This window comes from Monodon monoceros, unplaced genomic scaffold (genome assembly GCF_005190385.1).
Source record: "Monodon monoceros isolate NGI ecotype Baffin Bay Population unplaced genomic scaffold, NGI_Narwhal_1 Super_Scaffold_3, whole genome shotgun sequence".
Taxonomy (NCBI): domain Eukaryota; kingdom Metazoa; phylum Chordata; class Mammalia; order Artiodactyla; family Monodontidae; genus Monodon; species Monodon monoceros.
This window is the reverse complement of record NW_021703780.1, coordinates 28999225-29023700: the sequence shown is the minus strand read 5'-3', so window position 1 is coordinate 29023700 and position 24476 is coordinate 28999225. Positions and strand designations below refer to the sequence as shown.

The following is a 24476-nucleotide window of genomic DNA, read 5'->3' as shown; positions in this document are numbered from 1 at the left end:
ATTTAGGAATTTCATCAGCCCCAGGGCTCTTCCAGCATGTATACCAGGAAACGATTGCTGAATCATTTCCATCAGCGCCTGCAGTGAATCAGTCTTGTGTGACGTTTACACTAAGAACTGGAGGTCAGCTGACCCATGAGCAAGCGTCTGAAATAGTGGAGCTGAAATTGAGTTTCATCCTGGTCGGGAGGAGAAACAGCTGCTTGTTTCTACTAAAAGTCAGTCTTAGAACAATTCTGTTTCGGGAACATCTCCAATATATAATGCAATCTACTAATTAGGCTCCCCTAATCTACTTCCCTACAGAGGACAGGAATCCAGTGTTACCTTTTCCGAACACTCTGAAAGAGTTGTCTTCTAGTGGAAACAGCTGATGCAGGCCCATCTTAGCCTTCTTAGCTGCCTGCCCAATGCCTGACAGCAGTTCAGATGTGTTGCTGGAACCAACAACTTCATACCCAGCAATGATGCTTCCATTTCTACAGTGATGACTTGGAAAGAAAAATGAGATCCATTCATTCAGTCACTCAAGGCTTATTCTGTGTGGGGATGGCATTGGGTCCGTGGGAATAGATCAAACAGATTTGGTCTTTGCCTTCTTGGAGCTTACATGCCAGTGGAGAAGGCAAGGCAAATAAGAAACAAATAACCACCAAATATATATATATATATATAAAATCATAATTATATATATATATAATTCCAAATTTTGTTAAGTGTTATGAGAGACAAGTTCAGGGATACAGTTACAGATGTAGAAAACAAATTTATGGTTACCAGAGAGTAAGGTGGGGGGAGGGAGATTGGGATGGACATATACACACTCCTATATATAAAATAGATAACTAATAAGGACCTACTGTACAGCACAGGGAACTCTACCTAATACTTTATAATGGCCTATATGGGGAAAGAATCTAAAAAAGGGTGGATATATGTATATGTATAACTGATTCACTTTGCTGTACACCTGAAACTAAGACAACATTGAAAATCAACAACACACCAATACAACTTTTAAAATAAAATAAAGTTTTCTTCCTGTAGATCTTTTTAAAAAAAGAATATCAAGTAGACGTGAGGCCCACTTTAAATAAGACTGGTCAGGAAAGGCTTCTCTGTGCAGAGGATCTTTGAAGCTGAGACCTGAAAAGAAACAGCCAGTGATGCAAAGAGAATTGGTACAGCGTGGCCAGCACCTGAGAAGGGCTGGAGGCAAGAAAATGCCTGTGAGTCTGACAAACTTCAAGGCTAACGTGACTAAAATTCAATGAGCAGGTGAGAGATGGATAGGAGATGACCCTCGAGAGGTACCCAGGAGCTAGATGGAACAGGGCCTTTGAGTCTGAATTTCATCTTTTATTAAAAGGTTTTATTCTTTTTGAAAAGGCATGGCATGATCAGATTTATAATTTAAGATCATCACTCTGGCTGCTGTGTAGAAAATAGGTGAAGGGAGGAAGCAGAGAAGCAGGAAAACTAGTTAGGAAGGAAAGGGTGGTGCCCTGAACGGATTGAGTAGCAGTGTGTGGGGGGAGAAGTGAACTGGTCAGTTTCAGGTTGTATTTGAAGATAGAGCCAGAAGACTTGCTAAGGGAGCAGATTTTGGGTGTGGGAGAAAGAAACCAGACAAGAACGACCCCAGGGAATTGAAAAACAAATTGTAGTATATTCATACAATGGATTATTACTGGGCAATAAAAAGGAAGGAATCACTGATACTCAAAAAGCCAAGGATGAGTCTCAAAGGCCTTAGGCTGAGTGAAAGAAGCCAGGCCCCCCCAAAAACTGTACACTACATGATTCCATTTAGGTAAAGTTCTAGCATAAGCAAAACCAGCCTGTGGTGATAGAAATAAGATCAGTGGTTATTTCTGGTAGGGAGGTAGGAATGTGCATGAAGATTGGCTGGAAAGGGGCACAAGGGAACTTTGGGGATAATGGAAATGGTCTGTCTTGATAGGAGGTGGCATGTATTAGTATTTGTCAAAGCTAATAAAGCTATACAATTAAGTTTTGAGCATATCACTGTATGTCAATTATACTTCAATAATTAAGTATAATTTATTGGAAAATAAATTAAGACAGGATAGCTCTAAGATTTGGGTCTGTGCAATTAGAAGAACAGCATCTCTGGAAATGAGATGGGGAAGACAGTGGGAGAAGGAGATGAAAGCTTATGACGGGGGGCAGTTGGACATTTTGGACATGTTACGTTTGACATGCCTACTAGAAAATCACCTGGAGATATTAATAGCATTGGATATTGGAGTCCAGAGTTTGGGGGAGAGGCTGAGGTCAAGTAATAAATTTAGAACCCATCTGTATACAGATGGTATTTGAAGTTATGAAAGCAAGTGAGATAACATGGATTAATTTAATCCTGCAACTCCATGAGGGTTAGGGTTATTCTCATTTTATAGATAAGAGAACTGAGTCCTAAAGAAGTTGGGTCAAGTCATTAATTATTAATTGATGGATATGAACCTCTGGCTCTCTAAAGCTCAAATTCTTAATCACTACATTGAACTACATTGAACTCACAATAAATAAACCCAAATACCCTTTTATGCTGTGATGATCACAATGCCTTTTCATTGATACGGCCCTTCTATAGTGTTTGAAAAGTATTTTTCTATTATTTCATTTTATGTAATGAGGCTAACTCAAATTCCACAGGTGTTAACAGTCCTGTTTGACAGATAAATAAATTGAGACTGTGAGAGACTAAGATTTACCTTAGATCATGTATGTAAAGAGTAAAACCAAAATAGTTGTATTTTATAGACTTATATCTACTTTTACTGTGATTTTGTCTACAAATTATTGGAGACAGTTTGTAAGATATATATATATATATATATATATATATATGATGGAATATAAATTAGAAATATAAATAGAAAACCAGGACCAAGGAAAAGAAACATGTGAATATTGAATACAAAACTGTTGATTGAGTTTCAATGCTGTCTATGAATTCAATGATGGCAAAGTCAAAAACATAAGTTAGATTAATTATATAGACCTTGATATAAGAAAAAAGAAGCAGTGTTTTTCCTAGCACTGAATTTTAAAGAATATTATACATGTGAGCCTTTTTATAGGTACATGAGAGGGCTTAAAGGATAATGTCCAGGACAGTATATTTATAGCAAAAGCTACTGAAAATTTCCTATAGCTATTCTTTAGCTGTGAAAAAAGTATATAAGAAGTTAAGTTCTCTGACCTCTAAGTCACTTCCTCTATCAAGCAGACTATAAATAGCTGGTAATCAATACACACACGGGTAACTAACCAAATAACTTTTGAATTAAAGTGTAAACAAAAGGGTAATTTACTAAATATCTCTTTATTTGCTGTAGACAATGACTACTGGGCTTTGAACTATGGTGCATACATGATATCTACACAAAAATATAATATTTTACCCAAGGAGCCCCTTCTGGCCCCCAGTTATACAACATCACACCCTCTGTGTTAATGGAAGGAGAAAACGCATCCCTCCTCAACCCACAACCCTTGTCACCACCACTCGCCCCTTCCCATGCATGCACACCACGTCCTCCTGCTTCCTTCCAAACCATGCGGGTTTCCAATTCTAGTTTCTGATCCATAGCTTCGAGAATGCCATTTAATATTTATATTCGCAAAGGCATTTAAATGAGAATATAGGCTTTCTTCTTAAGATTTTTTAAAGCACCACAGACTTTTATTCAGTTTTAGTAAGAATCCTACTTCAAAAAGCAGTTGACTTATTTTCTGTCAAGGTCACTTGGAAAGAGCATGAGGCATCCTGCAGGACGGGTGCATGATTCCAGGGATGCCCTTCTAAGACGATTGTATTACTTACCGAAACTGGGTGACTTGAACTGATTCAAAACCTTGGATACTTTTGTATGCTTCTTTAAGCTTTACAAAGAGAGCAAAGAGCAATATGTTGATCTTTGTTCCCACACAAGAAAGACATTTGAGCAAAAAATGGTCGCAGACAATAAATAACCAACGGAAGCACCAAGAAAAGGAAAGAGATATGGTGAGAGGTAGTTGCATGTTGTAGAAATACATTTAAAATGATAGCAGAAAATGTACACACACACGCCTCCGTACAAACATATAATTTAATTTTGAGGTTGCTAATAAAGAACGCAGAACCAACTGCTTAGACTAGAGGATGGGTCGGGTGCCAGATAATGTAATAAATTCACCCAAAATCTATTTTCTCCTTCCCCTAAATAAGCCATTGATTTCAATAGATGCTTAAACTGAATCTGCCTGCGAAATGTTTGTGCATGTCTTCAGTTAGGACCACATCTAAACCACCATCCTAGGTAGAGGTAGTTTTATGTCACTTCATTATGAAGTCCAAAATTTTGGTCAGTAACCCTCTTTAGCCTCTAACAAGAGAGGCTTCTTTAAGGAACAAATCCCAAATGTTAACAATTGAGCTTAGATCATGAAAGCTTTCTTTTGACAAATAAAAATCAGAAAATAATCAAGAAGGCTTGATTCACTTATCTTGTTATGAGAATAAGGTGTAACTTTGTGGCTGAAGACTTGCAAAGAATGAAGACAGTGGGAACTTTTATTCTCAAAATAGTGACATTACCTGCAGCCACAGATTCAATATCAGACCTGAGAATAAAGATCCTTAGTACTTAAAAAAAAAAAGAAAATAATCAATATGGCTTGGTTAAATATTACCCTAACAAATGAGCAAAACTAAACACTAAAGAAATGGGAAGAAGTCAATTGCTTAACGCTCCTTGAAAGAAAATGTTCAAAGTACATCACTTGTGGGCAGAGTGATTAACTGCTATGTAATAACTCATTGAAAATGAAAAATTAAGAATATGTGTTAAATAAATATGTTGAATTGGAAACACCTGAACTTACGTTTAGGCAATGATTTCTTTTGTAATAAGTAGAAGGTGCTTACTCGAATTTCAATTCCAGTGGTATATTTGGAGTATATAGCAGAAGATGAATCCAAAAGATCTTTTGTAAATCTTGCATTAATTTTGAAAGTACCCCAAACCTCTATGGAAAATAAAAAGAAATTTACAGAGATAAAAATTACTCACTTGATATATTATAGCTTAAAATTACAGAAGTCTAATTCAGCCCATCTATTTGACACTGGTACTTCAACTCCTTTTTTTCTTTTTTTTGTCAATTTCTTTTTATGATGAATGTTCACCTAAAGTAATATAGGAAGCATCCATAAAACCAGAATTCTCTTTTGTGGATTTGGAACATAATGGGAAAGTGCGATAATCAAGATGACCTTATAAGCAGGTAAATGAGTAGCCACTCACATGTGGTTATAAAAGGCAGTCACTTATCCCAGTCTAGGCCCTGAGCTTAAACATTGTCCCTATTTAAAAATTAAAAAAAAAAAAATCACTACTTGCTAACTCCAACTTACCCCTTGCTAACCCATCACTGGTGCTTTTCTCCTCTGGGACAGGTTATTCCCCACCTCTGGATGGACAAATCCTGTGTATCTTTCATTCAGGACTTAGTTAAATGTGCCTCTTTAGCAAGACCTTCCCTGGGCCCCAGATGAAAAGAGTCTTCCTCTCCTTTAAATTCTTACAGTACTTTATCCATACCTCCCTTCCAGCCTCTTCACCTACACATCTATCTGTGAACACACCTCATGAATGTGTGTCCCCACTCTACTTTGGGAATCGCCTTGTGAGTGTAATCCCTGTCTGATCCATCTTTGTATCCCCCAAATATGGATCAGACTTGGACCACTTTTCAAAGTGTAGGCTTTCATCAAAATTTGTTGAAGAGATCACATTGTCTTCTTTTATGTGTTAACAGCCTGGCCTCCCCAGGTAGCTTGCTAATTGATCGACAGCAAGAGAAATGCCTCACGGTGACCTCCCAGAATTTGCCCCAGATCTGGGTATAAAGATGGTGTTTAATAAATACGTGTTACTTGAGGCGGGAAGGATTAGGAGTCTGGGATTAGCAGATGCAAACTGTTATATACAGGATGGATAATCAACAGGTCCTACTGCATAGCACAGGGAACTGCATTCAACATCCTTTGATAACCCATAATGGAAAAGAATATGAAAAAGGATAGATAGATAGATAGGTAGGTAGATAGATAGATGTATATAAAACTGAGTCACTTTTCTGTACAGCAGAAATTAAACACAACATTGTAAATCAACTATACTTCAATCAAATTATTAAAATAAATAAATAAATAAGTGTTACCTTAACCTGAACTGCTGTGGTTCTGGGAAAGGGATCCAGGGAGACCCAGGAAAGCTGGGCTATTTCAGGTCCTCCTCCACTCTTTGCTCCACTCTACCAAAATCTGGAGCTTCAAGATAACTGGACTAGTCTTTGGGGACGTTTCTTAAAGTCCTTCAAGCTGTCGGAACCCACGTCATGCGGCTCACCCCATCATCCACTGGACATCAACCTAAGTCAGCAGTAGCTCCCTCAGCGTCCACTGGCTCCTAAACTAGACTTTCAACTTTTGTTTGGTTTTGGCAATTCATTCAACACACATATTTGTTGGCAATTTACAGAATTTCTTTCAATGTAATCACTAGGCAACCCTCCCTGCCTGCACACCTCTAAATTTTTATTTTCTGGAAATTGATGTTGGCCAAAGAAGTAAACAGAAGGTGGGAAGAAAAACGTTATTTACTCAAGCTGTTCCCCTACTTGGAATTTCAGGGAATCTCCCTAAATCTCAGAAGGATCGTAGAATTGTCGAGGTGAGCTGGATGTACCTCCAGGCTGAACTAGCGCCCAAACATCAGCTCGCATTTCTGAATTTTCTGCACTTACGGAGCTCTCGCTGTGTCCAGCCAAGCCTAGCAGGGTACGTCATTACTGCCCTTCCAACTCCCTGTAAACACTGGCTCTTCTCTGGGAGGCAAAGAGAAACACTGGGGTACAGACCTGGTGGTCCTTCTCTCTCTGTCACATGTGGAGGTGGGAGGGGCCCCAGCTCCCCTCTTGGTATCCTTACACACTTACTTGTTCTCTCACAGAAATGGACACTCTGGGTGAGGTTGTTGAGATGACAATCACAGCTCTGGAGAGATCCCTCTGTGTGAAGGTAGCATTTCTGGGGATCAAGGCATGAGGGAGGAAACCAGGAGTAGCCGTCGTCACAGGCACAGCGCAGGACCCCGTTCTGGATGCCACAGTCTGCACAAAAAAACAGAGCTTGGTCTCACGGGACCTGGTTAATAAATTGGCTATAGTTGAGTTCTCATCTTTGGTTCTGATATAGAATCTGAACCGAAAGCTAGAGATATTTCTCTTCAAAAGCTGTAAGGATGAAAACAAGATGGAAACAAATATGTTTAAGACTAAAGAAACGTCCCACTCAATAGATACTGAGGTTGGATCAGAAACCCAGCTAACATAACAATCAAGTGTCTGGGGCTAGCGTCCAAAAGAAGGATGTGTGCCCAGTCGGTACCACTTACATGGAGAAAGAAGCAGAAGAGGATATGTCGACCTGAGAGTTATTTAAAGGGTTCTAGATGGTATTTGTCCACTGTCTTATCGGAGGCTCCCATCCACCTAGCATCACTCCCCCAAAGTCCCTGTTAGCAATATGGCAAAGGCAGAGAAACCTTTTTGTTGAGAGTCATGATGAAAAATTTTATTAACCAATCCTGTATGCTTGTATTGGACCTAAAACTCCTACTAAGAAACCTTTCCTTTACAATAGACAAAAAAAAAAAAAAATGGGGCAAAGTCACCACATACGGTTGTGAAAATATGCACAATGGTGCGCAATAAATGTTTCTCAAACGTGATCATGCGCCAGAACCTTCTGGGAGGGGTCTCATCCCAAAGTGTATGATTCGGTAAGTCTGGAATGGAGCCAGGGATCTGCATTTCTTTTAAGTTCCCTGATGCTGCTGCTACTGTCGGTCTGGGTACCACACTCTGAGAACCCTTGCTTTAGATAAATCATTTAACTTCTCCTAACCCTATTGTGGTGGTCATTAGTGCTGTTGGCCAGATATTTTTTACAAGCATTTATGCTTTTCAGCCACAGATATTGGGGGGATGATTGATTCCCCAGCATAACCTAACCTCTCCCGACTCACACACCACCTTCCCCATTCCCACTCCCAGTTACCAGAGACTGACTCACACGTGGTGGCCTTTGCTCTGATAATCTTCACCGGCCCAAAAACAGGGCAAGGCTCCAAAAGCTTCAGAAAGTTCTTTATGTCTCTTTTCTCCTTGGAATCTCGATAGGCTACCTGAAGCAGCAGCTCGTATTCCTGGATTGGACCTAGAGAGAAAGAGAGACCGTCAAAGGCTTCTTTTCTCAGGCTGGGAGGGAGATACTGCAGAGCAAGTGACCTCGGAGCGCTTGTCAGATTCAGCCTAAGGGTCACGGACATGGCTTGGTCGCTTCCATTCATCCAGACATGGACTAAAAATGAGCATCCCGAGCAAAGCATCAGATGGTCCACAGGTGCCTAAGACACCTCTCTCCTCTGACTTCGGCCAGGCCAGCTGCTCTGTGCTTTCTGACCCACCCCAGCATCGCCCTCCTGACTTTATATACTTCTCAGGTCACATCCAGAGTCAAGTTTCAGGGTCAAGACTGAAGGGAGAAGAGGTGAGAAAGTCCTGGTCACTCTCCCCGCCTCCTCCCCCAGCTCTGGTCTCCTGGACGTATCTCTGATATACAACCCCCAGTCCCCTCTTTCCTCTCCAAAGAGCCCTTCCTTCTCCTGTACAAATGTTCCACTAATTAGCTGAGTTTGATACTGAGATGAAATGCACGAGTAAAACCAAACCAAACCTTACTTGAGCCTTGATGCACCCTCACCTCCACCTTATCGTTTCTGAGCAGTACCTTTTGTTTCCCTAAGAAGAGACCATTAGGTGTTTTGGGCTGGGAGAGAAGAGGAATCGCACCCAGAATTCACTTAGGCACATTCACATGAAACTCTGTATGAAGTTCCATGGGGTCTCAAGATCCTCCCAAGGTCCTCTGTGGACCCCAGGTTAAGAATGTGAAGGGCCTCAGAGAAAAAGAGGCAAAAGGTGAACATCCTTTTTTCCTGGGTCTCATTTTGTTATCATTGGCAGTGAAACCTCTTACAATCCCTTAGATCTCTCAGGACTGCACCATGCTTTCTACAGGCACAGGTGAGATGGGGAGCTTCTATGAGACTGTCCCATTTCTTAAGGGTCTGGGGGAGCTGGGAGATGTATAGGGAAGAAAAGCAGCTGGATCAATCCCTAGACTTCTCAGAAGGAAATCCAGAAGCTGCAGCATGTCCCGGGACATTTACAGGAGACTCCTGCCTGCTGTAGTTGCCACCAACTCACCCCTCCCCACATCTCCTTAAGGCCGGAAACTCTGTCCCGGCCTTGGGAATTACTCCAAGGGATGTAAGCTAAGGGGAGGCCCAAGCAGGTAATAGGTGGGGAAGTGGGGAAAGATGAATGGCTCTGGTTCTGGAGCCAGACTGACTGGGCGTTGAATCCTGCCCCACCTACCCACCGGCCTTGTCAGTTTCGCTATCTATAAAATAAAGATGGAGAATGTACCTAATTCAGAGGATCTTTGTGAGGATTTAATTCATCTAACACACTTAGAATAGTGCATGGCACTGGTAACAGTTCAATGTATACGTGTGCTTTTACCTTTCCATGGCATTCCAAGTTGAAGCTCTGGTTTCATTTTCCCAAAGAATTGTAGCCTTGCTACAGTGTGGTAAGGTCTATGGCCCTATTAGCACATTGCTGGATGGCAGATTCATGGCACCATAAAAAGGCTTTTGAGGACTGACCCAGGAACCTAACCACCATCTGTGTGTACCATTGTTTCCACGAGGAAATATATACAATGCTTGAAACATCAGACCCGCAAATCAAATTTCAGACCACAACTCATTCCTAGACTGAAGTCTGTGCCATTCATTACATTATTGGGATCAAGGTGAAGAGGGAAAGGACGAGTATGGAGCAGCTACTGGCTGGTTATGGGACAGGATACTATGCCTTTATTATATTATTTCATCCTCACAAGGAATTACTGTAATTATCGTTTTATGGATTTGAGGTATTTAACAATGTGCCAAAGATCATAAAACCCATCAGGAGCACCCCTGGGATTTGAACCCTGCTCTCTGGGCTCCAGGGTGTGCTGTACCATGCTATCTGAGGGAGTCTCACCTAGAGGCTTTTTCTTATTTAAAATGAGTTCTTGCTTTGTTTTGATGCCATCATCACTCTGTTAAGAGAAAAAAAAAAAGAAGAAGAATTACAGCAAGCCTTGGGCATATTGTATTTCATAAGGCCTCGTTGGGTTTCCCAGATAAACTGAAATCATGGATCTAAAATGCAAGCCAGGGATGGTGGGGGAGGGGGGCAGAAAAGGACATCGCTGAGGCACCTTTTGAGCACAAACCTGAAGGAAGCAGGAAAGTGAGGATCCCTGAGAAAGAACTTCCCAGGAGGACGGAGGAACAGGTGCAAAGGCCCTGGGATAAGAATATGCCTGGCACGTGAAGGCCAGAGTAGCTAAGTGGAGTCGGGGAGGTGGGGCAGGAAGTGACGTCAGAGAGTATCTCTGGGGAGGCAGGTCCTGTAGATCCTTCTGGGCTGTGGCAAGGGCTTAGCTTTTGCTTGAGTGGGATGGGAGCCTGCTGGAGAGTTCTGAACAGAGGAAAGATGTGCTCTGCTCCACTTTTTAGAAGGCTCAATCCCGAGGCCGTGTTGGGAATAGACAAGCACCGAAGCAATGAGAGCGTTTCAGGAGCTACCGAGATAATATAGGTGAGAGATGATGAAGGTGTGGATCAGGATGGTAGCCATGGAGTTGGTGAGAAGTGTTTGGATTCTGGATATATTTTAAAGAGAAAACCAGAAAAAAAGATCTAATGGTTTAGACGTGGATTATGAGAAGTGTCAAGCGTAATAATAATTTTTCTGCTTAAGCAGCTGGAGAGACAGTGATACCACTTGCTGAGATGGGCAAGGAGAAGCAGGTTTGGTGAGAAAAAACCGAGAGTTTAATTTTGGACATATTAAGTTGAGGGGATATTGGCACCCAACTGGAGATACCAAGTAGGTAGTAGATAGGTGAGTGTGGCTTTCGGGGAACAGGTGTGAGAAGGAGACACAGATTTTGGAGTCATTGGCATGCAGAGAACATTAAAACCATGACACCAGATGAAAGCATCAAGAAAGTGAGTAGAGTGTGGAGAGAAAGGAACCCTCCTACACTGTTGGTGGGAATGTAAATTGGTGCAGCCACTATGGAGAGCGGTATGGAGATTCCTTAAAAAAACTAAAAACAGTGTTGCCATATGATCCTGCAATCCCACTCCTGGGCATATATCCAGAGGAAACTCCAATCTGAAAAGATACATGCACCCCAATGTTCACAGCAGCATTATTTACAATAGCCAAGACATGGAAGCTAGCTAAGTGCCCATTGACAGATGAATGGATAAAGAAGACGTGGCATAGATGTGGAATATTACTCAGGCATATAAAAGAATGAAATAATGCCATTTGCAGCAACATGGATGGACCTAGAGATTATCATACTAAGGGAGGTGTGTCAGAAAGAGAAGGACAAGTATCATATGATATCACTCATACGGGGAATCTAAAACAATGATACAAACGAGCTTACTTACAAAACAGAAACAGACTCGCAGACTTAGAGAACGGACTTATGGTCACCAGAGGGGACAGGGGCAGGTGGGGAGGGATAAATTAGGAGTTTGGGATTAACAGGTACACACTACTATGTATAAAACAGATAAACAACAAGGACCTACTGTACAGCACAGGGAACTATACTCAAAGTCTTATAATAATCTATAATGGAAAGGAATCTGAAAAAGAATATATATATGTATACATATATATATGTATAACTGAGTCACTTTGCCGTATACCTGAAGCTAACGCATTGTAAATTAACTATGTAAACTAAACTAAAATATGTAAATTATTACTTCAATTAAAAAAAAGTTTATTGGGAAAAAAAAAGGAAAGTGAGTATAGATAGGGAAGAGGCCAACAAGGACTGCTAATGTCGATCTATATGCTTTTCCTCCATCAAAGAGGCCATAGGAGAGGATGCGCTGAGTTAGAAAACATCTTCAGTATGGCTTTGTCCAAGATCCCGGTTTTTGCAGTCAGGTCATCCAAGCTCCAAGAGATGAAGTGACTCATCCAAGGCCACACAGCTAATGCTGGTATTGTTGAGACAAGAACCCAGCACTTCTGATGCCAAGTCTATGAAATTTTGTCACTGCAGTTGCCTAGAGAGTGACAGATGCTCAAAGTGCCAGAAGGACAGAGGGGAGGTGGTAGAGAAGAAAACGGGACGTACGCAAACTCACCCCCAGGAAGCCATTCCAGCCCTCGGTGATCATGAAGAAGGAGAAGAGCCAGGGCGTAGGAACTCTCATCTTCCCCTGGCCCCTCCTGCTTCTGGACAGGACAAGAACAGCTGGAGTCACAGTCTGTGACTAGACGTGTGCGCCATGCAAGGCTGAGGCACAAAAACAAGTCATTCAAGCCAACATTTTTAAATGCACACAGGGGTAAAGCCTAGCTGGGCTCCTCAGAAGCCCTGAGCATATGGTTATATTTTTCCACCAGAGACAACATCACTTCCACTCCCACTGCAGAACTAGTGAATTTTTCTCTTTACAAACCTACTAGAAAATTTCTCCAGAACCCTCTTCTATGTTTAAGTTTGATCTAAGTGATCAAATTTGACTCAACACAGGCTATTTTAAAATCATGGCTTGCTTTACTTTGTAGTTGGGTGCATTTAACATCCAGCCTTTTATAGTTCACTGAGGTTTTCTTTTCATCTCAGTAAAGACGGGCATTCAAATAACCAAGGACCCTAGAACCATTAATATAAAGATAGACTCTGAGTATTTCAGCATAAAAATAATAGAGAACCAATCCAGCAAATTTCCTTGTTCATAGTTCATGTAATTAGCAACCAACTGTGCTCAAGTTCATGGGTATCTTAGAATAATTTAGACAAAACCCAGCCCATAGTCATGGTCACAAGATTTAATCATTTACACACAGGTTATTTGGTGGCAATGAAAAAAATCACGAGTTAGAACTGTTCTGTCCAATGTAGTAGCCACTAGCCACATGTGACAGTCTAATTTTAATTAGAATAAATTTAATTTTAATTAGAATAAAATGGAATGAAAAACTCAATTTCTCAGTCATACTAGCCACATTTCAAGTGCTCAATAACCACATGTGGCTAGTGGTTACCATGTTAGGCAGTGTAGACACAGAACACTTTCATCATTGCCAAAAATTTTATTGGGCATGGAATATTACTCAGCCTTTAAAAAGAAAAAAAAAATTCCGTCACGTGCTATGATCATGGATGACCCTTAAGGGCGTTATGTTAAATGACATAAGCCAATCACAAAATGGCAAGTACTATATGATTCCACTTATATGAGGCTCTAAAGAAGTCAGACTCATAGAAATAGACAGAAGAATGCGGTTGCCAGGGGCTGGGAGGAGGGGGTAGAGGGGAGTTGTTATTCAGTGGGTATAGAGTTTCCATTTTGCCCAAAGGAAAAGTTCTAGAAATCTGTGGTACAACAGTGTAAATATATTTAACACTGCTGAACTTTACACTTAAAAATGGCTAAGATGGTATGTTGTATGTTGTGTGGGGTTTTGTCAACAAAAATTTTTTTTAAAGTTTTATTGGCCAGTATTGACAGAACATGAAGGAATACTTCCCTGTGGCCTTCCTCATAGTTGATGTGGTTAGCAACAAATTGTCCTCAAGTTCATGGTTATCTCAGAATAATTTAGACAAAAGCCCATAGTCATGGTCATAAAATTCCCTTTCTCTTTACATCTCCATAGGAAAAGATGAAGAGCTATGGTTCCCAAGCTCAATAACCTACCATTGGAATAAGTGCCTGGGGACAGCAGCACAGAAGCCCAGGGTTGGTTCTCCAGCCCTTACCTTGCTTCCTGGGTGCACTTTAAACTTCATACACGCCTTGCCATCCCAACAGTGCGGCCTCAGGCTTTGCTCTCTGACCTACAAGAAAAGAGAACAGGTGGGAAAGGATGGAGTGAGAGGTGGAGATTAGCAGATGTAAGCTTTTATATAGAGAATAGATAACAACAAGGTCCTACTGTATAGCACAGGGGACTGTATTCAATGTCCTGGAATAAACCATAATGGAAAACAATATTTTTAAAAAGAATGTATATATACATATAACTGAATCACTTTGCTATACAGCAGAAATTAATACAACATTGTAAATCAACTATACTTCAATTTAAAAAAATATTGATTAGAAAAGAGAAAAGGCATTAGAGACAGGGTAATGACTCCCACAGATGTGGCCTACATGTCAGCAGAGATTCTTTCTAGGGCTTTCTAGGGCAGCATGAAAAATAAACCATGAGACACATACCCGTTTTTTATTTACCTTCTCCCCTTAGTGAATGGTCCTCGCGTGCTCCCATCCACCTGCCTGCCAAGACTCCCCCTAAATCGACTGCTTTAACGTTCTTTGGGCAGCTGTCCAGTCTCCAGATCATTCTTCCCCATCTTCCTTCCCAAAACCTTCTCTGAGTCCTATTTGCTCTGGTCTGTGCTTTCTGCTTTCCAAAAGTGAGGGATGTTTGTCTCTGGAGTGGTGTTTTTCAAATATTTTTGACCCCATAGAAAGGAACATATTTTATAACATGAGGATATAGATACACACATAATAAAATGTGTATATATCTGTATTATGTATATATATATATATACACTCACATATAATGAAAATTTTATATATATGTAAAATAACTGAACAGTTTTGTGAAATAGAACTTCTTTTTCTGTGCCCTTTGGATATTTTCTATTTGTTTTTATTTATATATTTGTTTGTTTGTTTATTGGTGAATTGCCACGTCCTGCTAAATTTATTTCCCAGTACCCTCCTGGAGTGCAGCCACATCGCAGACGGAGCTTGTGCTCTTTCCAGCCCCTTTCCCAATTTTCCTCCACTTCCAGGGACAATTTTTAACATGATCTACCCTCTCTCTTGTGCCAGGGCCTGCTTCCAAACAGGAGGCCTGGCCCTCATATGGCTCTTTCTCTCCATCTCTCTCTCTTTGAAAAATCTCTTTCTCGCATGTAGCATTCAGGCCTGAGGCTGCAAACCCACCGTGAGGAGGCCTGGGTGACAGCTCCAAGCGTGTGAGGAAACTCTCTCATCCTCTCAGCCTGTTAATTCTCTCTTCTTCCTACACTGGAGGGTGGAGCCTGGGCTGTCTCCTTGGACTGGCTAGAAATGGTCAACTGGAACTTATAATCAGGGTTTCAGACCAGTGATTCCCAGTCACTGGTCTATAGGCCAGTCATGAATAGCCGGACTATGAAAAAGGGGGAGGAGCTGGGAAGGAGACAAGGAAACACTTAGGGGCTCATTTTAAAATAATGGTGCCCCTATCCCACAGTAAGCCTACTAAATCTTATGCAGATCAGGCACAGCCATGTGCGTTATTGAAGCTTCGCAAATGGGCTTCCCTGGTGGCGCAGTGGTTGAGAGTCCGCCTGCCGATGCAGGGGACACGGGTTCGTGCCCCGGTCCGGGAAGATCCCACATGCTGCAAAGCGGCTGGGCCTGTGAGCCATGGCCGCTGAGCCTGCGCGTCCGGAGCCTGTGCTCCGCAACGGGAGAGGCCACCACAACAGTGAGAGGCCCGCATACTGCAAAAAAAAAAAAAAAAAAGCTTCGCAAGTGAGGCTGACCCCCAGACAGCTTTGAGAGCTGTTATTCTGGACTGCTTCTAGGAGAGGGAAAAAGAGTTCTGCCCTGAGGCTAATACTGTGATTTAAATTCTCCTTTGGGATTTGGGACCAAACGTCAAATTTATCAAAATATTTTCTTTGCTTCCTTGGTGCACTCAGCTCCCTCTGGGGTAGGGTTGGAAGATTGACTTTCAGATAAATAACAAATAATGTTTTAGTGTAAGTATGTGCCACACAATATTTGGGACACTATTCATTGTCCAGAATTACAGCTGTTTTTCTGAAATTCAAATTTAACTGGGCTGTATTTGACAACTAATCAAAAGGAGGAAAATCGTTATCTCCGGGTGCATGGGTCAAAACAGGCTCTGTGGCTAGCCTGCAAAGGCTTCAGGTCCTGGCGTTTATCAACCGGACTCCTTTTGACATTTTTTTAGGCTTTCTATGCCTCGGTTTGCTCGTCTATAAGATGGGGAAAGTCGTTTCTAATTCAGAGGTTCTTCGGAGAATTGAATGAGTAATTGAATATAGAGGACCCAGAACAACAGCTTACGGGTGGTGAGCCTCAATGATTGATAGCTGCTAATATTAGTACGACTAGCGTTTCAATCTCACCACCAGTTTTTGTAGTTACTTGTTGGATTGTGTCAGAATTTGACTTCAATCTGAGGCAAATTAACTGATCAAATAAAAGGTGCTCCTGGGTTGATAGCTAGCACTGTATAAATGGAGGGGTCCCAGCTTGGAGGCAGTAAAAATACATTTTTACAGTAACTTAGTTATCTGACTCTAAAGAGGGTCAAGAAATACTGTGTGTGTGTGTGTGTGTGTGTGTGTGTGTGTGTGTGTGTGTGTGTTGAGGTGTAATCTTAAATCGAACTTAACTTTGCCTTCACTAGAGGCAAACCCCGTGGTATTTTCAGCACGTCCCTTCTAAACTGGAAGGGTCCTGATTATTTAAAAAAAAATTCTCGGAATCCATGTTCCCTTGCCATAGATGAGAAGCTGTTTTTGTCATCAGAGTGTGTGTGCTTGTTTACAACACACGTCTCTCTGTGCAGCTGGGGGCCAGCGATGCCTGACCTACAGCTGTGTTGGCCTGGGCGTCCATGGGAGGCCCTGGCATCCATGGGAAGACTTGGCCGTGGTGGGACTCCCCTCACTTCCTTGAATTCATTCAAGTGAATTCATTCCTAATAATCCCTGTCCTTCAGTTTTTAGAGAACAATCATTAGAATTTGCTATTACGCCTCTGGAGACAGCTGCCCATTGTCTCCTCAATCTTCCAGTTATGTATTTATGGATCCAAATATCATTTATTTATATCAACAGCTGTCTCCTTATCAACAGTGGTGCTTAACCAGCACTGCTCTCACATACATTTTCCAGCATTTTTAGCAACATTCTATTCTTAGGCAGAGTTAAACTCTTGGGCTGTTTTCCTGGCATCAATATGTATGGGATTATGTTTCTTCCTCTATAAATAGAAGAATTCCCAGTAGAACTGTCACCCTCCTCTCTGCCTTGGACTCACATGTGCACACATGCATCACACACACACACACACACACACACACACAAATGGAAAGAACAGATCTCCAGCTGGGATCTGAAAGAAATCAGGATTCAAATAGAACAGATTAATAGGCAGAGGACCTTTAAAATCTCGGTTTTATTTTACGTCTTATTTTATAAGTTTTTGGTCACATTTTCATTGGGATCTGCCTTTGTATAGGAGTCCTTGGGCCATTTGCCTTTGAGAAGAGTTTCTTTGCATTCCTTTCAGTAGGCAGATATGGTAAAGACAGGTGGGGATATAGGTGGGAGACAGAAAAGATAACCAATGTCATATATGGAAAAATGTTTGGTGGTTTGGTACTTTTTATGAGCTAGACCAACTTCTTTTGGAAGGACTATAAAGTTATTTAAAAGTTAAAAGTTCAATGAGTGTCTGTATAAACACGTGTTCCCAGTAAAATTTTAAACACATATTTTATATTGCAGCATGTTTTTAGTGTGTTCATGTTGAATAAACTTAGTGGGAAAAGACCTAGATGAATTAGACCCTAACTTCAGCATTGCCCCTTATCTGCTAGAATTTGTGAAAATTAAAAAGAAAACTTGCTGGACTCAGTTTCCTTTTCTATAAAGTAAGGAAGAAAATAGGGTGCACTCAGATCTGTTCACATTCAGATTCCATTATTATATGCCCATTTCCCAGTTTCTATTTGTATATGTAATTGTTCTTTTCATTAGTGTCTGTCAGTCATCAAATCTGAGTCTAGAAAGATTAAATTGTTTTTACTGGACTCTGTTCCTGTGTCCTCCTCATACTGGTTATTATCATTCCTGAACATCTTTTGAGATGGGCTGAGAACCTGATAAGAATTAAGCCCTTCGGTTGAGAATAGCGGTAGGTTTTTTAAGAACTACGGAGTTGTAAGGCTGGAAGAGACAAAAGGAATTACTTAGCTAAGTTGTCCCTTTCCTTGCAACACTTCACCAATCTGCTAAACTTTGATTTGTCCAATCACTTGTGTATCGAGAGCCTTGTGTATTAAGCGCCTCCAATTTCCCAGGCAGGGTGTTCGTGCCACCCACTTGGGGAAACTCCAAGAGCCATGATCAGACCTACTTTTGAAAACAACTGCTGGGTTGCTGGGGTATCTCTGTTCCCTATTTAAACTCTCTGATGTTTCACTGAATGGATCTCCCTTCAGAGTCCAGTTTGTGACCATGCCTCTTATCTGATTCTTTTCCATCCAAAACTTGAGATACATTTCTGACGAGGCCTTCTGTCCTTTGCCACGAATTGGAACTTCAGCTAGAGAGCATTTCTCCTGTTGCTGGTGCTGTCAGCCTAGCTCAGCTGTCTGCTCCCTCCTCACAAGGATTCTGGTTTTTTAAAATTCATTTATCTCTGCTCTGTTTCTCAGAAGAGATACAGAATGACTCGTCGTTCTTAGCTCATCACCCAATACTGCTTTGGGTGTGCTGGTTGAGTTTATCACTCACAGACAAGTCTAGCTCAATTCTGTTGTAAAAAGCCTGACTGCCAGCCTCAAGGGTTGGCTCTATTCCAACCCCCTGTAACTGAGGATTTGCTCCTGTCACTCATGGTTCAGTAGGACACAAGTTACCACCAAGCCCTTAAAGCACGATTAATGGCATTCCAGAAAAGGTGCCAAGCTCTTTCTTCAGCCAAGACTTCAGCTTAGCAACTGGGGACCCAGCCTTCCTGGAATCCCCAGGTCATTGTTTCCTATCTTCCCCACTCGAATTTGCTTACTGACAATCAGTAAAGCCCAGAGAATTTGACCTTCCTCTTGGACTTTTTGCTTGAAAAATGTACCAGAACCGCACTCAAGGGCGGGGATATTTACATAAGAAGAAATAGGATAATTCTTTCTAATTTACAAAATACTTCCATATGTATTGCTTTGATTATTTGGCAATTAAGTGGGAATTATTTGGGTTTTACACTTGTGTAAAATGAGAAGGGTAAACCTAAATTCTAAATAGAAAGAACGTATTGACTATTTCCTTAAGTTTCTCTCCCCAAGGAACTTGTTATTTCTCTCGGACTCTGGACCCAGTTCGTTTTGTTGCTTAGGCCATGATTTTAACAGAGTCACAGTTATTAACATGATCCCCATCCGAGTTCCTGACAATTAAGCTTTCTTTATTCAGGAAAAAGAAGAATATATGTTTCAAAGCTATCCTCCTAACAATGTGAGTGTCACCAGTGTCCAAGGAAACTCAGCTCTTCAAGGGAGAAAACACAATTCATCAGGCCTACTGGAAAGGACCTACAGAACGGGCTTTGTGGGGTCTTCATGGGTAAAAGGTCAGATTAAAGATGTTACAAACTGTTCTTGCGTGATCTATTTTTAAATAAGAGTGAAACAATATCTGATTTTTCATTCAGTGCTCACACCGCTAAACCTCAATTGTTTCACATCTACCAAAAAACACTCATTCTTTAAGCTTCCCTAAGCACATTAACAGTGTTTTCATCCTTATTTCCTAATAAGTAAAAGCACATTTTCCAATGATATTCCCCGAGTGATTTTTCTAGAAATAAAGCCAGTGGCCTGGCATTCTACCTATCCTGCAAATATCATGCCAATCCACATTCAAAAACCTTCTGGGCTTCACGTTATGTACAGACGAAAATCTAACACATTATCATGGCAAATTTGTTATTTAGACTCCTATAATCTGCCTCAAATGTTCCTTCTGTTAACCTTCTTCTTGTGCATCTTTAATTCCAGGTTATTACATTTTGAGTTTTGATAGACATGGCCAAATGGCCCTCCTAATTTGTACCCATTTACAGTCCCTGGTAAGGTGTAGAAATGCCTGTTTCATCACACTGGCCCCAACATCTTTATAATATTTGCCAAACTGATAGGCAAATATTTATCTAATTGCTTTAATTTTCATGCCTTTGATTATTAATAAAATTAAGCATTTTTTCAGATGTTTATTGGTCATTTATATATATTTTTTTCTGGCTTGACTATTTTAAGTCATTGTCCAAAGTGTTTCTATTGGAATGTTCACCTATTTCTTAAGAACTGCTTCTAGGAGCTCATCATAGCATGGATATCAGCTCTTTGTCACTCGTGTTATAAATATGTGCTCATCATTTGTCTTTGGTCTTTAACTTTTTACGTTGTCCTGTTCAGCACAAAAGTTTAAGACATTCATCAATGAATGTCTCTGTCAATCCTTTCCATTATGGATTTTAAACTGGGGTCATGCTAAGAATTTTTTTTCTATAAAAAGATGGTAAACATATCCTCCTATATTATCTTCTAACACTTCTTTCAGTGAGTTAGTTCATTTGTTTTTTATATACTTTAAAATTCTCAGTCCTTCTGGAGTTATTTTAGGTTTCGGTATAAAATAGGGGTTTACTTTCATTTTCCTCCAAATGAATAACCAGTTATGCTAACTACATTTCTTGACTAAACCATTCTTTATTAAGACCACCTGTAAAATTCTTTATCAATTTTAAAGGTGCACATGGTCATATAATAAAATTCTAACCTAAATATTTTTTAAATTCTATGATATCTGTGTCTTTTCTTTTGCTAGTTACTTGCTTAATTGGCATCTTGGTCGACAATGTAGAAGAGTGTTATATGCCTAAGAAATACGTTGTTCTCTTCTTAGAAATAATTAGCCCGATTCTCTTAAGAGATTAAGCACAGGAATGTCTTTAAGCAAAATTAGGCTAACGTACAAACACAAGTGTGAAAAGTCATCATGGAAAGTATGATCTGCTTAATACAAAACCTCTTTACCCAAAACTTTGCAGATGTGAATCTGTTCTGTTGTGACAAAGCTGTCCTAACACCACAAATTTAGAGTAAATGCCTGCTTATCCCTAATAATAAAGGAATTCTTATGATCAGGTTTTTAAAATTTTTGTCTTATGAGAAAGAAGCAAGTGATACGGAAATTATCTTCAAGACTTTACTTAAAGTCTTTAGTTTAAAAGACTATCTTTAAAACGAAACAAAACACTAGAGTTTCCATGGTTTGTGAGCCTCTGGGGATTAAAGACTGACATTCTCACTGAGGACCCAGAGACACGATGAAGACCAGGTGACCTTCATCAACAAGATTTAACTATATTTTGCACATTTTAGGGCTACATACCTCATGGTTGTTCACCTCTGCATTTTATTCATTCAACTGACTGTGCATGGGAAATTTACTATAATTCTAGGAAATGCCAGGGCACTTTCACACTTACTAATTCTTATGGATTTTTGGCCTCAACATGCCAGAGCCCAGGTTTTCATCTGCCGTTTGAACTGGAGCCTTGATGAGATTATCTGTGGCTTGCTGGGGCCGGGGTGGGGGTGGGGGTAAGAAGCCCCACCCCACCCCCACCCCCACCCCCACCCCACCTGCCTCCCCGCCCAATTCTGTGTACTACAGTGGTGGAATTCAGCAAGGCTAGAACCAGCTGGGCATGGGAGAGAGGATGATATTCTAGATCTTTTGCACCATCCCTCCAGGTTTCTAAGATTATTTTCATAGCTATCAAGACCGTGTATCCAGTCCAGAACTATGGAGACCTTGACATCCTGTGAGCACATCTCTGCTCAAACACACTCTATGTAGCTATGGGTATTCCCTGCCAAAGACCTTTAGAAAGAGAACAAGGCAGACCATTTTGAAAGTGGCAGAGACATACGTTTAGATTGGGTAGAACGTGGTTTCTTAAGGAGCGGCTGTAAGCAAAACTGTGAATTCAGTGACATTGTCCTAGGGATGCCATCCCTCTACTTTCTGGGTCGTTCACCCTGGGCACACACTGCTGCCACTGCTCGTGTCTTTCCGTATCCTGTACCCTCTTGCTTCATCCAGTTCACACTTGCTCCCAGCCAAGCTGCTAAAAAATGTCACTGACACCCTAGTTTGAATGAATGCGTTCATTTACTTTTTCTAGGAGGATATTTGTATCCCTTTAATTGTGGAATTGTGGAATGAATGACACCAGAGGGCACATGGATGCCAAAGTATTGTGCTCGCCTAACCCTCAGCACCACAAGAGATAAACCCTGTGATGGGAACCCTGTCCTTGCTTTTAAAAAGGAATAAAGAAATACACTGTCTTTTTAGAGAAGCAAGACATATGTACCTTTGAGGCCTGTCGGCAACAATTTCCATCAACTTGTGGTCATGCACAGAATAGGAGTGTTTGAAAGTCAAGTTTCTAAGACTCAACACAGACACGCTCTCTTTTTTTTTTTTTTTTTTTGCGGTATACGGGCCTCTCACTGCTGTGGCCTCTCCCGTTGCGGAGCACAGGCTCTGGACGTGCAGGCTCAGTGGCCATGGCTCACGGGCCCAGCCACTCCGCAGCATGTGGGATCTTCCCGGACCGGGGCACGAACCCGTGTCCCCTGCATCGGCAGGCAGACTCTCAACCACTGCGCCACCAGGGAAGCCCCAGGCTCTCATTTTAACACTTCATGCTCATGGCTATCATTTTGCAAATCAAGTGACCAGAATAAGGAAAGCTAAATAATTTGCTCAAGATTATGTTCCTTGTTAATGGTTGAATAAAGTACTATATGTGGCTACATAATATACAATCCTTTTAAATTTGGGCTATGGTTGAATAATTAATAGTGGTTTTATTAAGAACATAACAAAAGGCTTGTGCTAATTAATACTCTGATAAATTATAGAATGTACTTTTATCTATTTTTGTTTCTTCTCTTGTCTCTGTAATTTCCAGCCTATGTGTGTTATTATCAGGTTTAGTTTAATGGATTTCTCCATGGAAATGCCAAAGTCATCATTTTTCCACATTTCTCCACCCTGACCTTCTTCCTATACCTCCTTTGGTAACTTCTCATTATTTAGTATCTGGCCTGGATGGATTACATAGAATATCAGGTTTGCATAAATTAATTCTTCATGAAAAAGAAGAAAAGGGAAAAGAAAAATGACTAATTTTCAAGGACTGTCAGAAAATATAGTGTATCACTTTATATTTATTTGGGGAGGGAGCAGAGGAAAGGATTAAAAGGGTCAGTTTGTGGATTTTTTAGAGTCTAGGGAAGGAGTTAAATTGGGAAGCACTTCCTGGAAGTATACCAACTAGGTCAAAGCTTAAACTAATTCGTCTTAAAGTGAAAATAAACTTGATTTTATCAAGAATATTTTTATTTCAAGAGATGGCTAGGGGAAATCTATGACTAATTCATGGAAGCCGCGAGATTGACGTTTTTAACAATTACCCTTGGCCAAGCCTTCTTTATTCCAGTCAATCCATTTCCCAGGCACACCCCCAAGAATAGGGGTTACCGTGTTGCAATCGACAGAGAGAAGGCTGTGCTTTGAGTCAGCAAACCTCTAGTCTGAGACTCACCAAACATCTCGATTTATATAATTACCGAGAAGCTGAACTCTGTCGTATCTGCTCATTGTTTTTTCCACTCTCTGTTCCTTTAGTTACCCTTCTTTAGGAAATGGGTTATTGAAATCAGAGTTTTCCCCATGCAGAGGGGAAAAATCTTCTCAGATTAACAGGTAATAAGGATGATAGTAAGACACATTCTAAGGAATCAAATCACAGCTTTGAGGCTTACCTGTGATTCCTTTCTTCACATCACAGCCCCAGGGAGCCCTTCCTCTGGTGTAACCGTGGCTCAGTCACTTCTTGTTCTGTTTGGAAAGATAATCGTAATATCTGAGCCACAGGGGCTCGCTGGCAGGTGTACAGGCCACTGATTCACCAGCAACTCCTGCAGGACGTTGCTGCCCAGTAGGCAGACAAGCCCAGGACACACCCCTTTCAAGAAGGAAGAGAGAAATACCTTTATGTTGACTCTCCCTCCCACTTAAGTCCCTAACAGGCCTGGTAAGAGGAAAGAGCTCAGAGCCCAAGACCTAATGATTCTCCCAGCACACAGAAATCACAGAAGGAAAATGGGAGAAAAATGCTCTAGGGGAATGCAGGATACTTCTGTCCTAGATTCATGTGTCACACGATGCCACTCTGTCAAGCTTTCACATCCAGCCTCTGGACACCCAGGGCCATAGCCCATAAAGCAGAAGGAATGTAGCCTTTCATGCATAAATTTCAGCTGGGGAGAGGTGGGTCGTTCCAGTGAGGTATGGGGAGAGGTAGATATTATTTTTCCTT

General features: G+C 41.0%; 1 protein-coding gene across 4 annotated transcripts in view; it reads right to left on the bottom strand.

Moving 5' to 3' along the window:
- ADGRF1 (adhesion G protein-coupled receptor F1) overlaps positions 1-24273 on the bottom strand; it is a 38392-nt gene extending 14119 nt beyond the window's left edge. For 3 of the 4 annotated variants that reach the window (XM_029244414.1, XM_029244416.1, XM_029244417.1), the window contains exons 1-10: positions 24148-24273; positions 23920-23995; positions 14009-14086; positions 12384-12474; positions 10198-10255; positions 8153-8296; positions 7015-7188; positions 4940-5040; positions 3854-3912; positions 328-491 (exon numbers count right to left, since the gene is read on the bottom strand). In XM_029244414.1, the coding sequence (XP_029100247.1) occupies positions 328-491; positions 3854-3912; positions 4940-5040; positions 7015-7188; positions 8153-8296; positions 10198-10255; positions 12384-12452 (769 nt within the window). In that variant the 5' untranslated portion in view covers positions 12453-12474; positions 14009-14086; positions 23920-23995; positions 24148-24273. Of the gene's footprint in view, positions 1-327; positions 492-3853; positions 3913-4939; positions 5041-7014; positions 7189-8152; positions 8297-10197; positions 10256-12383; positions 12536-14008; positions 14087-23919; positions 23996-24147 lie in introns of all 4 variants that reach the window. The other variant, XM_029244415.1, reaches the window with a different exon arrangement.
- Between the last annotated feature and the right edge of the window lie 203 nt (positions 24274-24476).